Source organism: Malaclemys terrapin, chromosome 15 (genome assembly GCF_027887155.1).
Source record: "Malaclemys terrapin pileata isolate rMalTer1 chromosome 15, rMalTer1.hap1, whole genome shotgun sequence".
Classification (NCBI taxonomy): domain Eukaryota; kingdom Metazoa; phylum Chordata; order Testudines; family Emydidae; genus Malaclemys; species Malaclemys terrapin.
This window is the reverse complement of record NC_071519.1, coordinates 4,864,035-4,879,643: the sequence shown is the minus strand read 5'-3', so window position 1 is coordinate 4,879,643 and position 15,609 is coordinate 4,864,035. Positions and strand designations below refer to the sequence as shown.

Genomic DNA, 15,609 nt, shown 5'->3' with positions numbered 1-15,609 from the left:
CTTTCTTTCTTTCTCTTTCTTTCTTTCAAAGAGGCTTTGGTTTTACTTTTCTTTTGGCAAATACTTAAAACATTTATTTTAGTTGAAAGTTGATTATATGAGTTAATATTTTCACTTGCCATGCGGTTTATGCACATTTTTTGGCAAGTGTGTTAGCTTTCTTATTGTTTAGATGAGTTTGCTTATTTGCATATGGGTGACTTCCCCCCCCCCGTCTTTAAAATAAATGGTTCATTTATTTTTGAACTAATTAATTTATTATTTTAATTAGTTTAAAGTGTTTGTTTTCTTTTCTTTTAGCACTTTAGAATTTGTTATGCCAGGTATGAAGATAAAACAGGAAGCTACTTGTCACATAGTTTGAATTTGTATATAATACGAAAGTTGACACAATTCGTTTTTTACAGCTGATTTTAAGGCGAACAATACAAGCAACAATGTCAGGATACTGACTAATTTTTTTCACCAGTTTAAATATTTGAGGTTTAAAAAAAAATTTTTTTTGCACCAGCATATTGGCCCCTATTTTGGTGGAATGAATAGCTATTTATATATGCAATGCGTAAACTGGCACAAACATTTCTTTTATAAGACTGATATTGCAAATTTTGTGGACAAATAATGGTACCTCTTTCCTTAATTAGTGTCTTAAGATTAGTGTCCTGACATTGATGTAGTTGGGTTAATATTTTTGCTTTGAAGAACTGTTTATTTTTAACATACTTATTTTACATTTTGTTTATTTTATTGCTAGAATTTAGGAGGTTAGTTGGCACTTGACACTTAACTATAATCTAAACAAATAAAAAGAAGTAATTTGAAAGAATGGCGGTTAACTTTTAATGACTTTGTTAATAAAAAATGTTGTAGATCTTAAATTGTTTTTTATAGTTTGAGGATCTTTCTTTCTTTGGCCTTGTCTATACTACTGCTTAAGTCGACATAAGCTACATCGCTCAAGGGTGTAAAAAGACCACCCCCAAAGTAACATCAACTTAACACAGTGTCTACATAGTTTCTGCCTCTTGTTGAGGTGGATTAATTACATCAATGGGAGAGTGCTCTCCCATCGATTTATCATGTCTTCACTAGACCTGCTAAATCAATGCCTTGATCGCAGCGGCGCTGATGTAGCGCAATAGTGAAGACTTGCAAGCCCTTTCTTTCTTGCACTACTTAATTGTTTGTTTGCATAAGCAGTAGCTTGAGGTTTCCAGTTTATTTTTTGATACAACATAGTACTTATACTATGTTCTAAACATGCAATTGCTAAGAAACTTTTTTTTGCCTTGTTCAAGGTAAATTAAGCAAGGGACTTAAATCAATTTTGTTTTTAATTTTTGTGTGGCCTGATTTTTTTTTTTTGCAGGTCCCCAGTCCCAATCCTTATGTACTTGTAGTAATTTGCTGAGGGGTCTAGTAATTTGGCATATGCTGGGATGAATTGCCTGCAGTAACTGCAAATTTCCAGAAAACTGCATACTTCTGATACATTGGAGAGGGGCTTTAAAATGTTGGGGCAAAAATTGTCTTTATTGAAAAAGTCAATGAGCCAAAAAGGGGCAAACTATTTAGGGTTTAAAATTTGTTAAGGGTCTAAGACTCCAAGTACATAATTTAAAGTATTTTAGCACATAATTGTTGGCTTTCACATGATCTTTTAAAGCTGTACTAAAAATTTAAACAATGTTAACATAAACAGTTGTGTCTCTCTCTCTCTCTCTCACACACACACACACACACCTCTCTCTCTTCAGGCTGGTTTTATAAAACAACTATTTTTGAATATCTTTTCATTCTTTTTTTAAGGTTAAACTATTTCGTTAATTATTTTCACTTGTAGGAAATTATGTGCAGCTTTTGGGGGAGGAATTTTTTTTGAACTTTAACCACTGTTTTAGATTGTTGCACAGATAGCGTACTAGAATTAAAGAAGGATTTAATCAGGGTTTTTTTTTGGGGGGGGGTGTTTAATGTAACACAAAGTTTTGCTCTTTAATTAGCAAGGGGCAGGGAGAATTTTATAATTTTTTGAATAGTTCTTAAACTGAAAATAAGGTACACAATAACACATACCTTCTCTGATTAAAATTTTCTGGGTTTAGTTTTGGGGTTTTACCAGTCGTGGTGACTGATGGGACAAAGTTTTGTCTTTTCCATGTGGAAGAAAACACAATATCTAAATTAAATTTTGCAGGAAGTTTACAATGGATTATGCCCTAAAAAAAAGTATTTCCCTCCTTAGAATTTAAGAGATGGACAATTTTTTAGCTGATATAAGGCTAATTTCCTGGAAAAGCTGTGTGTTCTGGAAATAACCGCTAAGGTTATTTGTCCTTTCTGAATTACCACGTTTTACAGGGAAATTCTCTGCAAAGTTTGGAATTTCCACAGAAAATTCACTAATTACATTGCTCCTTTTGGAACTGGATCCGATTTTAACAGGGGCTTTGACTTTTAGGGACACAGTCATCCTCTAAATAAGTAAAAACTGGATAGTGTTCAAAATCTAAACCTGTTGCCTTTTGTACCAGTGCAGTTGTTCCTAGTCACACTGGGTGTGGTAGGTCTTGGACTACACTTAGGCAAGGGATGAATTTCATATTCCCTACTTGAATTGGGGAAGCAAATACCTCTCAAAACCTGAACATTTTGAGCCTTTCCAAATAGGTTTGTGGGAAGAAAATTCTTTTTTTAACTGGATGGCATATTGGGTTGCATCTGTGTAGCTGTTTATGTGTATAATTAACTTTTCAAAGACTTTTTTAAAAGAAGGGAAGACATGCATGAAGACACTTCTTTTGATTAGTAAAAAGAGTTTGGAATTGTTTTTGGTTAAAGAACACACAAATGGCAGGTTATATATATTGTTGTTAGTTTGCACAGACTTGTCTTTAAATAGTCTATAAGAAGAAGGGGGGGAGAAATGGTGGAAGGACAAAGATCAGTTGGGAGAGTAGATTTGTCAAGGGAGAGGAGGGAAAGAGGTGGAACAGAGAAAGGGTTAGACAAAGAGGGGTAGGGAAGAAATGCAGAAGGAGGAGGAAGGAAATGGTGTATGGGAAAAACCACTTATTTCTGTGGGACCCCAATTGATATGCCCTTCCAGCTTGACTGTGATAACTGATAACTACTGTCTGGGAATGGTTTTCCAACCAGTTATTCATGTGCCTTATAGTAGCTCCATCAAGGCTGTATTTGTTTATGAGAAGGTGATGTGAGACAGTGTCAAAAGTCTTTCTAAAGTCAAGATATACCACATCTACTGCTCCCCCTTATCCACAAGGCTTGTTACCTTGTCAAAGAAAGCTGTTATGTTGGTTTGACATGATTTATTCTTGACAAATCCATGCTGAGTGTTACTTATCACATTATTATCTTCTAGGTGTTTGCAAATTGATTGCTTAATGATTTGCTCTATTATTTTTCCAGATACTGAAGCTAAGAGGACTGGTCTGTAATTCCCTGGGTTATCCTTATTCCCCCTTCTACAGATGGGCACTATATTTGCCCTCTTCCAGTTCTCTGGTCTCTCTCCCATCTTCCATGAGTTCTTGAAGATAATCACTAATGGCTCAGATATCTCCTCAGTCAGCTCCTTGAGGGAAAAATGTCCCTTCCTGACCTCTGCCAGTGGCCAGCTGAACCCCTGAAGCATGAGGTTTAGGAACATAAGATCTAAACCAGAAGTGAGCCCCAGGGCTGCTGAGCCCTGCCACCCATCATCACAAATAACCCCATCATACAATCATATTGTAACAGGGGGCAACTCACCACCGCAGCACCTACTCCTGGCTGTCCTGGGAATTAGCTTGGGGTTTACCAGTACGCCCATGTCTCACCCATCGTCTCGTCTGTCTCCATGACCCACGTCACTCCCCGGACCGGGTCGTCCTCTTCTGGACACAGCCTTCTGGTGGTGTCCCAGTCTGTCCCTTCCCCCCTTCCAGGGGACTGACAGTCCTTAGTCCAACCACTTGCCTCAGTGGCAAACTGCAGTCCCAATTCTAGCTGCTTGTCTCAGTGGCAAACTGCAGTCCATTGACTGGCCTCTCCCCTCAATGGCAAGTGGGGCAAGGTGTCTGGGGGGGACCCTATAGCCAGCAGACACATACTGCCTCTCCTCCAACTCTGGCATCTCCTTCCCTGGGCCACTCGCCCGCAGCCCTAGCACCTCCACCACCATTGTATCAAGGCTCAGTCTGGCAGCGGTCAGCCGGGAGCTCACTCATGCTCCCTGCCCAGCACTGCTCTGTCCATGGTGCTCCAGCCTTCTAAGCAGCCAGCCCTCCTCCCTCACCCTTCAAGCAGTGACAGCCCCTTCTTATATGGCCCTGATTGGCTGTTCCAATAAAACTTCTCCTGATTGGCTGGCACTATAAGCCTTTTCCTCATTGGCTGCCTCCCATGCAGCCTCCTCAAGGTGGCTTTAACCTCTTACCTACCAGTGAGGGGCAGGCGCCCCATCACACACACTCATACATTTGCCCAGCACTTCCTTAAAGCTACAGAAGCTGTTTGCCCCCACAACGGCTGTTGGGAGGCTGTCCCAGCCCCTCACCCCTCTGATGGTGAGAAAACTTCATCTAATTTCCAGCCTGACTTTGTTCATGGCCAGGTGAGAGCCACTTGGTTTTGTGCTAGGCTTGTCCTTTAGCTTAAATAGTTCTACACCCTCCCTAATATTTACCCCCTAATATATTTACAGAGAGCAATCATAGGCCTCCTTAGGCTTCTCTTTGCTAGAGTAAATAAACCAAGATCTTCCAGTCTCCTCTCATCAGGCAGGCCCTCCATTCCCCTGCTCATCCTAGCCGCTCTTCTCTGCACATGTTCCAGTTTAAATTCATCTTTCTTGAACATGGGTGACCTGCCTTGTCTAGCTCAAATGAGGTCATACCAGTGCCTTGTGTAAACGCATTAATGCTTCTCTATCTCTACCGGAAACTCCTCGCCTGATGCGTCCCAGAGATGCATTTGCCTTTTTCACAGCCACATGACATTAGTGGCTCATAGTTAAGGCTACATTTTAGTCACAGGTATTGTTAGTAGGTCATGGGGCCCTGGAGGCACTGCAAGTGCTGGGAAGGGGTGGGCTGGGGGCGCCACAGGTACTCAGGGGCGGGAAGACGTGGGGGCACTGCGAGTGCTCAGGGGGGCACGGTCAAGGGGGGCACGGTGGGGGGTTGCAGCCCGGGGGCAACACAGGTGCTTGGGGGCGTGAGGGTTGGCAGGGCTGGGGCAGGTTCCCCACCCGGCTCTAGGGAAGCAGCGACCTCCAGCTCCTAGCTCCATGTGCTGCCTCTGCTCTGCCCCCAAGCCCGGTTCTGCAGCTCTGATTGGCTGGGAACCGTGTCTAATGGGAGCTGCAGGGCTGATGCCTGCGGCGGAGGCAGCATATGGAGCTAGGAGCTGTGGGAGAGGAGTTCTTGTCACCCTTCTGGGGAGCCCCCCCCCAGGTAAGCACTGCCACACACCCAATCACCAGCCCTGAGCCCCCCCTCCTCCCAAAAAAACCTCCTGCTGCCGGGAGGTGCGGGGGGGGGGGGGCAAGACTGCTCCAGCAGTAGCCAGTGCGACTAGCCCAGGGGCTGCCCAAGCTGCTCAGGCGGCTCCCGGGCCAGCCACACGGGCCGCTGCAGAAGTCACAGAGGTGAGTGACAAACATGGAGCCTTACTCATAGTCACCTGTGATCCACCAACACACCAGGTCTCTTCCTCCTCTGTCTCTTCCAGCCACGACTTGTAGCGGATATTCTTATGATCAGACGCTGTGTGTGTGAGACCTTTCACTTTGTACTATTGAATTTCATCCCGTTTCTGTCACTCCAGCCTTGGAGGCCATTCACAGCCGTACGATGTTCTGATCCTTTGCATCTCGGCAAATTTCATTTCATGTACTGCACCTGCACTGAACAGGCTTTGTCCAGTACCTGCCACTGCCTAGTTCCCGTGCTGCAGGGGGAACGCGCTGCCCTCAGGGTTGGAAAATGTCTCAGAGGGTTCAGTCCTGATGGGGACGGGTTTGTGTATGTGCTGTAATAAAGTCATAGAATGACTGATGATGTTCCCAGCATGCGTGTCTGGAACGTCTGTCTGCAGGGAAAGCACTAGGGGCAATCAAGATGTGGAATGAACTAAAGTCCCTTCCGGACTCTCACTAGTTCTCTCTCTCACCCTGACAGGCTGCAGAATAACACCCCCATTTAGCTCCAGATTGTCCCATCCTTCAAGGAGAGGGGGAAGGGAAATGGCTGCAGAAGAGCAGGCTCAGGTAGGGATACCAAGGGAGTTGCTGGTGCGTTCCTGCTGGGGGGGGGGCAGAAAATACATAGGTGGGAAGTTCAATCTGGAGGTGGGAGGGGGCAGGAAATACCCAGGGTCATAGGCGCTGACAGCCAAACAGCTGGGAAGGGCTTGGGGGAGGGCAGAGAGCAGCAGGTGGGCGGGAAGAGGAAAAGGAAAAGTCAGCACCTGTGCAAAGGGTGGAGAAAGGGAGGGGAACAGTGGGTGACAAACCTGCTGGAACTTGTTTTTACTTGGGGACTAGATTATAGGAACAGACCCCTGGGGGTTATGGTGGAAATTCCTTTTTTGTGGAACAGGAAACAGATGCCCTGGACTTGGCTGGGATAACTTACCAAACTGCCAGTGCTGGAGCATAAACCTACTAAGTGGAGGCTGCTCTGAGATACGAAGAAGTTACTGATCAGAGGGGCTTAGGGGAGATGCCCCATTCCCTCCCATCTAGCTGCTGGCAATGGGGAGGAGGTTGGGATTCCTACCAGGGGGCCTGGAGCCTTCTAGGGACCCATCTCCTGCATCAGCCTCTGACTAGGTGTGTAATGAGTGTGAAGACCCTGCCAGCCTCTGTCTGCTAGGAGGGAAGTGGGACTCTTTTCCTCCCCTCGCTCTGATGCCTCCTGGATGCTCTGAGCAGAGTGGGACTCTGTGCCTCCTTAGGCTTCCAATTAATTGGGCCTGCTGTGTCATGAATAGTGGGGCTGGGAGTGGAGCAGCAGGTACTGAGTGTTGGACTCTTGCTCTTTCAGGGGCCGGTGACCTTCGAGGAGGTGGCTGTGTATTTCACCAGGGAAGAGTGGGCTCTGCTGGACTCCACTCAGAGAGCCCTCTACAGGGATGTCATGCAGGAGAACTGTGAGAATGTGACCTCGCTGGGTAAGGATTCCTGTCCCCTTTGTGAGGGATAGCTCAGTGGTTTGAGCATTGGCCTGCTAAACCCAGGGTTGTTAGTTCAATCCTTGAGGGGGCCATTTAGGGATCTGGGGCAAAAATTAGTCTGGGGATTGGTCCTGCTTTGAACAGGGGGTTGTACTAGATGATATTCTATGATTAAAAGAAATGAAAAGTGAAGGTTCACGCCACGCCCACAATGCAACCTGAACTCTTCCCTGTTTCAGCAACACCCTAACATGCCAACGACACACAGATTAGCGCTCTCCCCTCCCCTGCTACAGAACACCTTGGGAACGGAGCACAGGGGCAGTATAGCACAAAGTCTAATATCGCAGAATTGCAAAATGTGACCAGCCCTTTAGCCTCACTAGGCCCTGCAGACCACTAGCATGTATGCCAACTAATTACTGACAGACCCATAGCAAGAACGCACTCTGTGCGCCTTTACTAACACAGCCTACAACACTGACCCCTGAAAGGAGGCATACACGGTCCACATGCACTTCGCTTCATATGACAGTCACAGCTCTGCCATGCTATTTCAAGTAATCCCTCTCCTGTCCAGTTACAGCAACAGCTGGCACAGTGCCCACAGCTGGAGGGCATGCAGATAAATGCTGGGATTCCCGTCTGTGGAACAAAACACAAACAATAGCATCTTCCCTTAGTTCTTCCTTGTATCGATTATAAAGTCACCCATTTTATGGCCAGAAGGGAGTATTAGGCCACCTTGTCTGACTGCTGTAAGGAGCTGAATAGCTTGTATACAACTAAATCATCCTCTAAAACAGCAGTTGTCAAACTTTAGCAACCCAAGGACCCCCATTTTGATTTAAAAATTTTCATGGACTCCCAAGCCACCCGCTCAGCTCCAGGCCCCGCCCCCACTCCACCCTTTCCCCCGAGGGCCCACCCCTGCCCCACCTCTTCCCATCTGCACTCCACCCATGCCCCTCCTCTTCCTCACCTCTTTCTGCCCCTTCCCCCAAGTGCACCCCATCCCCACTCCTCTCCCTCCCTCCCAACACCTCCTGCACGCCGCTGAACAGCTGTTCTGCAGTGTGCAGGAGGCCCTGGGAGGGAGAGGGAGGAGTTGATCAGTGGGACCGGCAGCCCCAGATATGACTCGTGGACCTCCTGGAGTACTAGTCCGCAGACTCCAGTTTGAGAAACCCTGCTCTAGAAAGTTGTGACCCGAGGTGCTTAGGGTAGCCCACACTGCAAATGCCAAGGTCAGTGCAAGCTGCAAAAAGAACAACAGATTCTCCCAGAACTGGTGGTTAACACTGTGGTTAGATCCACCAACCAGCCACAAACTGTCAAGAAGCTGAAAAAAAGAAATCACACAGCCCCCTTATTGCATTCCAGGCTCTGGCTCCCAGTCAGGAAATAGATCCGGTAAAGTGAGAAGTTACTTAAAACTCGACTCACTATACAAAATGTTCTTCTGATCCCCAAAGTATCAGCCACATTACCAGATTGCTGTGATCCCTCGCCCTCCAGCGGGGTTGGGAGACCACTCTGCCTCATCATATTGGGCGGTAACCCTCGGGCTCAGGTCACACCAGTGGCCCTGAGCCATAAGTAATCTATAGTTCTGGGCCCATCTGACAGAGGCAAACAAGCAACAATAGTCTGGTGCTCTTGTCCCCAGCCTTGGGTGCAGCAGAGCACTGCATAGTCCTTAGCTTGCAGCCCTTCAGTTTAACAATCTGGAGCTCTAGCCCATTGGGTGAGGCAGAGCAGGCTAAGGCAGCTAGTTCTGAGTTCCAGTAGGGATGAGCTCCCACACGGTCTAAGGGATCCAGAAAGGGTGAGCACCCACACAATCTTGGGGCTTTGGAAGGAGTGAGAGCGTCCTAGCTTGGTGAATGGTAGATTCACGCAGGCCTTCTGGCCTATGGTGGGGCATCGGCCACCCCAGGGGTGGGGAGGCAGGGGTAGGGGGACGTGGGCCCTCCTGACTCTACTGCGTCCAAGCCCAAGGCCCTAACAGTGGCGAAGTGGTCTGCCACTGGGTCAGTGGGGATCCAGCCGCAACATGCTGACCTAGAAGCAGTCAGCCACATAGCCAGACAGTTGTTGGCTGCCCCCCTGTGGTTTGGTACCTCTGAGATCCACAGGTCCTCTGGGTACACAGTGGATGGTAGTCCCGACAACTCCCCTTCTGGGTCTGTCTCCTCCAGGGGCAAGGTGCTGCAGAGTACAGATTCAGCTCCCGGATCCCGCAGCAGCGCAGAGGCATCCGTCTCCTTCCCTGGCTCCCACTCAACTGAGCTGCAGAGCCCTCACTTTATACATCCTGTCCAGCTCTGGTACTTCCGGTGAGGGGGGCGGGGCGGGTTTGGCTCCATCTACCAGGGTGAGCATAGTGATCCTTTGCTCTCCAGTCCAGAGGGAGGCCACTCTGCCTCGCTACACAGATCAATACTAGTTTGGATCTTACCCAAAATACCACGCTGCCAGCCAAGCCCTATAATGGGGTCGGCACCCGCCTCTTGCGAGAGCCCCCTTCTGGTCGGGTGTGAGCCTGCTGTTTTTGTTTGGAATACGGATGGCACCTACTTCTTGCAAGCACCCCCTCCCCTCCCCCCAGGCCAATGGTGGGTCTTCAGTCACCCACACTATCTGTAAGTGGAGCAAACAAACAAACCCCTTCCAGGGAATAGAGTCTCTACCTTCTTTCTCAAGGCCCTGGTATGAGGCCGTACCACTAAGGCTTCCTTCCCAGACACACTGCCTTCTATAACAGTCTGACAGGGGCCCATCACGGTACCCTCGGTTGGTGTGTCCTTTTCGGAAGCACTCCTTGGTCTCAGTCTCTAACCAGACCAACAGGGCCCATCACAGTACTCTTGCTTGGTCTGGCTAGGTTCTGGACCCAGATCTTATTCTCCTCAGCCAGCCATTAGCAATTTCTTAGCTCCCCCGGTCTTCACCAGCCTTCCCTGGGCTCAGTCCAGCACACACTGAGCTGTTCATGGTCCTACTGCTCTTCCAGCCAGCCAGAAACCCAGTCATAGAATCATTGAAGATTAGGGTTGAAAGAGACCTCAGGAGGTATCTAGTCCAACCCCCGGCTCAAAGCAGGACCAACACCAACTAAATCATCCCAGCCAGGGCTTTGTCAAGCCGGGCATTAAAAACCTCTAAGGATGGAGATTCCACCACCTCCCTAGGTAACCCATTCCAGTACTTCACCACCCTCCTAGTGACATAGTGTTTCCTAATATCCAACCTAGACCTCCCCCACTGCAACTTGAGACCATTGTTCCTTCTTCTGTCATCTGCCACCACTGAGAACAGCCTAGTTCCATCCTTTTTGGAATCGCCCTTCAGGTAGTTGAAGGCTGCTATCAAATCCCCCTTCATTCTTCTCTTCTGCAGACTAAACAAGCCCAGTTCTCTCAGCCTCTCCTCGTAAGTCATGTGCCCCAGCCCCCTAATAATTTTTGTTGCCCTCTGCTGGACTCTCTTCAATTTGTCTACATCCTTTCTGTAGTGGGGGACCCAAAACTGGACACAGTACTCCAGATGTGGCTTCACCAGTGCCGAATAGAGGGGAATAATCACTTCCCTCAATCTGCTGGCAATGCTCCTACTAATGCAGCCCAATATGCTGTTCACCTTCTTGGCAACAAGGGCACACTGTTGACTCATATCCAGCTTCTCTACCACTGTAACCCCTAGGTCCTTTTCAGCAGAACTGCCGCTTAGCCAGTCAGTTCCCAGCCTATCGCAGTAAATGAGATTATTCTATCCTAAGTGCACTTGTCCTTGTTGAACCTCATCAGATTTCTTTGGCCCAATCCTCCAATTTGTCTAGGACCCTATCCCTCCCATCCAGAGTATCTACCTCTCCCCCCTGCTTAGTGTCATCTGCAAACTTGCTGAGGGTGCAATCCATCCCATCATACAGATCATTAATGAAGATGTTGAACAAAACCAGCCCCAGCACTGACCTCTGGGGCACTCCGCTTGATACCGGCTGCCAACTAGACATCGAGCTGTTGATCACTACCTGTTGAGACCAACGATCTAGCCAGCTTTCTATCCACCTTATAGTCCATTCATCCAATCCATACTTCTTTAACTTGCTGGCAATAATACTGTGGGAGACCGTATCAAAAGTCCTCCCTCTTCCAGCTCCAGGCAACAGCTGACTGCTCTGTGTCTGCTGCTTGTTTTTTATATGGCCCTCCTGGCCCCTGGTTGGCTGCTCTTGCAGCCCCTCTGATTGACTGCTTCTCCTACAGCCACTCTAGGCTGCCTGGAGGACTTCTCCTCTTCTCTTTTCTGGGGTGGGATGAGGCAGGGCCGCAAGGCTTCCAGCACGGGCCTCCGGACTTAGTCCACCCTGTCACACACGCATACAATGATGAATTTTGCCGTGCATCGTAACTGCTGATTTCAACTGCCATAGCATTCAGTGGGACGGTACAGAGAACACTGCTGATGGAATCTTGGTTGAGACGTGGGCAGTTGTTCATTAGCTGAGCCTAATTCATGACCCAAAGGTACTTACTGCTTTTAACAGTGGCCGGTTGAAGCATCGGTATAATAGCCCTGATCTAGTGCTACATGAGTTGATATATGTAGCAAATTGGTGTTAGACTCAGTTCTAAGATCACAACACCACCCTATTTGAATTGAGGTAATCGATGCCGTCATTCCCATCATTGTTCCATTCCAACATCGCTTCAACTTCAATAGAGCAAACTCACTCTTCAGTGAGTGCCTAAATTTTTGGCAGAACTTGATAGAATCCTTAGATGTGATTAAGGTTAAGATTTTGTCATGATTATTTTTAGTGAAAGTCACAGACAGTAAAAGCTCCGTAGCAGCCTCTGCTGGGTACGCCAGGTTCCCTGGTGCCCTGAGAGGGGAATGTCATGGGCCCAGCGCAGCAGCTGGCGGCGATACTTCTGGGGTACCACCAGCTGCCTCCTGATCCCCCCTGACTCCATTTTCCCTGGGGGAGCCCATTCTCGGTACAGGAACCCCTTCTCCCACAGGAACCTTTTCCGGCCACCTCGTCCCATGGTCTGTACCGCATTGAGGTCGGCTAGGTCCCTTATCTTCTGCAAGGAGGGGTCTCTCTGTAACTCGGCCTGGAACTCAGCAGCGGAGACAGGGATGGCCACCTGCTCTTCCTCGCCCGCTGGGTCCGAAGCTGCAGCCTCCCTGAGCCGTGTCCCTGGGCGTTCCCTCCCCACCAGGTTAGGGTCCTGCGCCTCCGGCAAGGCACCCCCCCCAAGGCCAGGGCGCAGTGCCCCTCGCCGGCTCTGACTGCGGGTCACAACCAGTGCCCTTTGGGGGTTGCTTGGCCAGTTCTCCAGGTCCCCCCCCATCAATACCTCAGTGGGCAAATACGGGTGTACCCCCACATCCTTGGGGCCCTCCTTGGCCCCCCACTTCAGGTGTACCCTTGCCACGGGCACTTTGACTGGTGTTCCGCCCACCCCCGTCAGGGTCAGGTAGGTGTTGGGCACCACCTAATCTGGGGCCACCACCTCGGGCCGGGCCAGCGTCACCTCTGCGCCCGTATCCCAGTATCCATTGACCTTCCTCCCATCCACCTCCAGGGGAACAAGGTACTCTCTCCGGAGGGACAGCCCCGCGCCTACCGTATAAACCAAAAACCCTGAGTCTGGAGCATCCAGCCCCCTAGAGGAGCTGGCCTGGAGCTCTCCTCCCTCCTTAGCAGGTGGTACTCTGCCAGCCCCCCTTCCCTGGGAATGCTGCCTCTCGCCGGGCTGGGTCTCTACCCAGTCAACCCTCTGTGGGTTCGGTCTGCTCAGCCTGTCCCTGAGCCTGGGGCACTGGGCCCGTATGTGGCCTTTTTGGCCACAGTGGTAGCAGCCCATGTCCCATGGGTTCCCTTGAGTGGGTTGGATGGTCCTGACGCCGGATGTTCCCCTCTGATGGGGTTTTTCTGTATTTTCCCACGGGGAGGTCCCATGGTGACTCTCTCTCTGCGTGGTGGTGGGACTGTTCCTTTGGGACTTCTCCCTTCTATCTCCTGACCGGCTCTTTACAAACTCATCGGCCAGCCGGCCTGCATGTCGCGGGTTCTCTGGCTTTCTGTCCACCAACCACAGCCTCAGGTCAGATGGGCACGGCTCATACAGTTGCTCCAGTACCAGCAGTTTGACCAGGTCCTCCTTCGTCTGGGCCCCATCAGCCCACTTGCTGGCGTATCCTTCCATGCGGACGGCTAGTTGCAGATATGAGATCTCAGGGGTTTTATCCTGACTCCGGAACCTTTCCCGGTACATCTCAGGAGTCAGCCCAAACTCACGTAGCAGGGCCTTTTTGAATAGTTCGTAGTCCCCTTTCTCTGCCTCTTCCAGTTGGCGGTACAATGCCACGGCTTTGGGGTCCAGTAAGGGGGTAAGGACCCGGAGTCTGTCCGCGGGATCAACCCGGTGCAGCTCGCAGGCCGTCTCAAAGGCCTCCAGGAAGTCATCCATGTCCTCCCCCTCCTTGCGTGGGGCCAGGATGCACTTATCAAAGCTCCGTGCAGTCCTGGGTCCCCCCTCACTCACCGCAGCCGGGGGTTCGCTGCCCTTCAATCTTGCCAGTTCCAGTTCATGCTGACGCTGTCTCTCTTCATGCTGTCTCTGTCTCTCATTCTCCTCCCGTTCATGCTGACGCTGTCTCTCTTCATGCTGTCTCCGTTTCTCTTTCTCCTCCCGTTCATGCTGTCTCTGTTGTTCACGATCCTCCAGCTCTCTCAGTTTTAGCTCTTTCTCCCATTCCAGCCAATTCCGCTCCACGGATGCCGAACGTCGCCAGGAGGATCCTCTGCTGGCCGGCGAGCTTCGCCGGGAGGATCCCCTGCTGGCCGGGGGGGTCACGGCGCCCTCGGTATTTGCTGGGCTCCTCCCCACCCTTCCCCTAGGCATAGGAAGGAGGGGTCTCGGGAAGCCCTCAGCAGCCGGCTGACCACTCCCAGCTGGGACAGACACTGGTGCCTGCGCTGCATTTGCCAGGCTGCTTCCCTGAGACACAGGGATCCGTTCATTCGCGCGATCTTCCGCCTCCAGCCGGGCAATGAGCTGTTCTTTGGTGAGCCTCCCAATGCGCAGCCCCCTCTGCTTGCACAGCTCCACCAGGTCGCTCTTAAGCCGCTTGGCATACATCCTCCTGCTGGCCACTCCCCGGCCTGTGTGCTCACAGCTCCCCACAGTTCCCAGGGAGACCCCTAGTGTGCCAGCCCCTCTCGAGGTCACCACCTCTCTGCCAGGGTCGAGCTGCAGACTCCTCCGCCCCTGGGACCACTCGCTGCGATCCCCCCGGGGGACCCTGTTACTGCAAAAGTCCTTCTCGCTGGTCACACCCTCCCAGGGGTAATAACCGTCTCTCTCTCACTCTTCAGCACGCCTGGTCCCCGTCAATTCCCCTTCGTTTTACTGCTCCCCAGTCACTTACTGCAGGAAGCGCCGTCCACGGGGTGCAGTAGATCCCACCTCTGCCACCAGTTGTCACGGAGTATTGGGGAACTCAGGGCCCTGCACCCCCGGCTTCCTGCGATTCACCATGACTCTCAGCCAGCCAGTAAAGCAGAAGGTTTACAGGAATACAGTCCAAGACAGGTCTTGCAGGCACAGACAACAGGGACCCCCTCAGTTAGGTCCATCTTGGGGTCCCAGGGCATCCCAGCCCCCCTTGGGAGGTCAGAGCGATCTCTGCCTCCCCACCATCTCACCACCCAGCTTCTGAAACTCTCCCTTCAGCGACCCCTCCCACAGCCTTTGTTCAGTTTCCCGGGCCAAGGAGTCACCTGGCCTCCAACCCCTTCCTGGGTTCTCATGTTACACTCTCAGGTATTCGCCTTTGGGCAGACTATCCTAGCCCCACTCCCCTGTCAGCATTCACAGACCACAGTAAGAACAGGCCCAGTTCGTCACACCGTGTTCCCAGCAGACATGGGGATAGTTAAATCCCTCATTAAGCAGAGTATCCTACACATCTGAGAACCGAGATAGGTGGCCCCAGGCTATTTTCTGCTTTAAAATAGTCTGGAGTTAAAATAATAGAACATGTTATTGTGACAAATGTCCTATGAACTCACCTGATCTCACTTGTTTTCTTTTCTCTGAGCAGAGTTTCCAGTTTCCAAATTTGATGTGATCTCCCAGCTGGAACGAGGAGAAAAGCCAGATGTCCAGGGCTCAGATGAAAGAGAGATCTGGAAGGATGCCTGTCCAGGTGAGGAATCATTAAATCAGCTCAAAAGATGAAGGAAACAGCTGGGATTCCCTACAAAGACCCTTGTTAGCTCTCTGAGTTCAGGAGTCATCCTCATAGCCGATATCACTCATGGCTTCCATCCCATAACGACAGACCTCTGGTCGTACTTCCCAACTTGACCTTCCCAGATGGGTTGTAGAAACAGGTTTTATGCCC

General features: G+C 50.2%; 1 protein-coding gene across 1 annotated transcript in view; it reads left to right on the top strand.

Moving 5' to 3' along the window:
- Nucleotides 1–15,609, top strand: part of LOC128823040 (zinc finger protein 154-like) — an 85,966-nt gene that overhangs the window by 66,665 nt on the left and 3,692 nt on the right. The window contains exons 4-7 of the mRNA XM_054005071.1: nt 6,186–6,274; nt 7,053–7,179; nt 9,384–9,521; nt 15,307–15,411. Coding sequence (XP_053861046.1) covers nt 6,251–6,274; nt 7,053–7,179; nt 9,384–9,521; nt 15,307–15,411 — 394 coding nt within the window. The 5' untranslated portion in view covers nt 6,186–6,250. The remainder of the gene's footprint in view (nt 1–6,185; nt 6,275–7,052; nt 7,180–9,383; nt 9,522–15,306; nt 15,412–15,609) is intronic.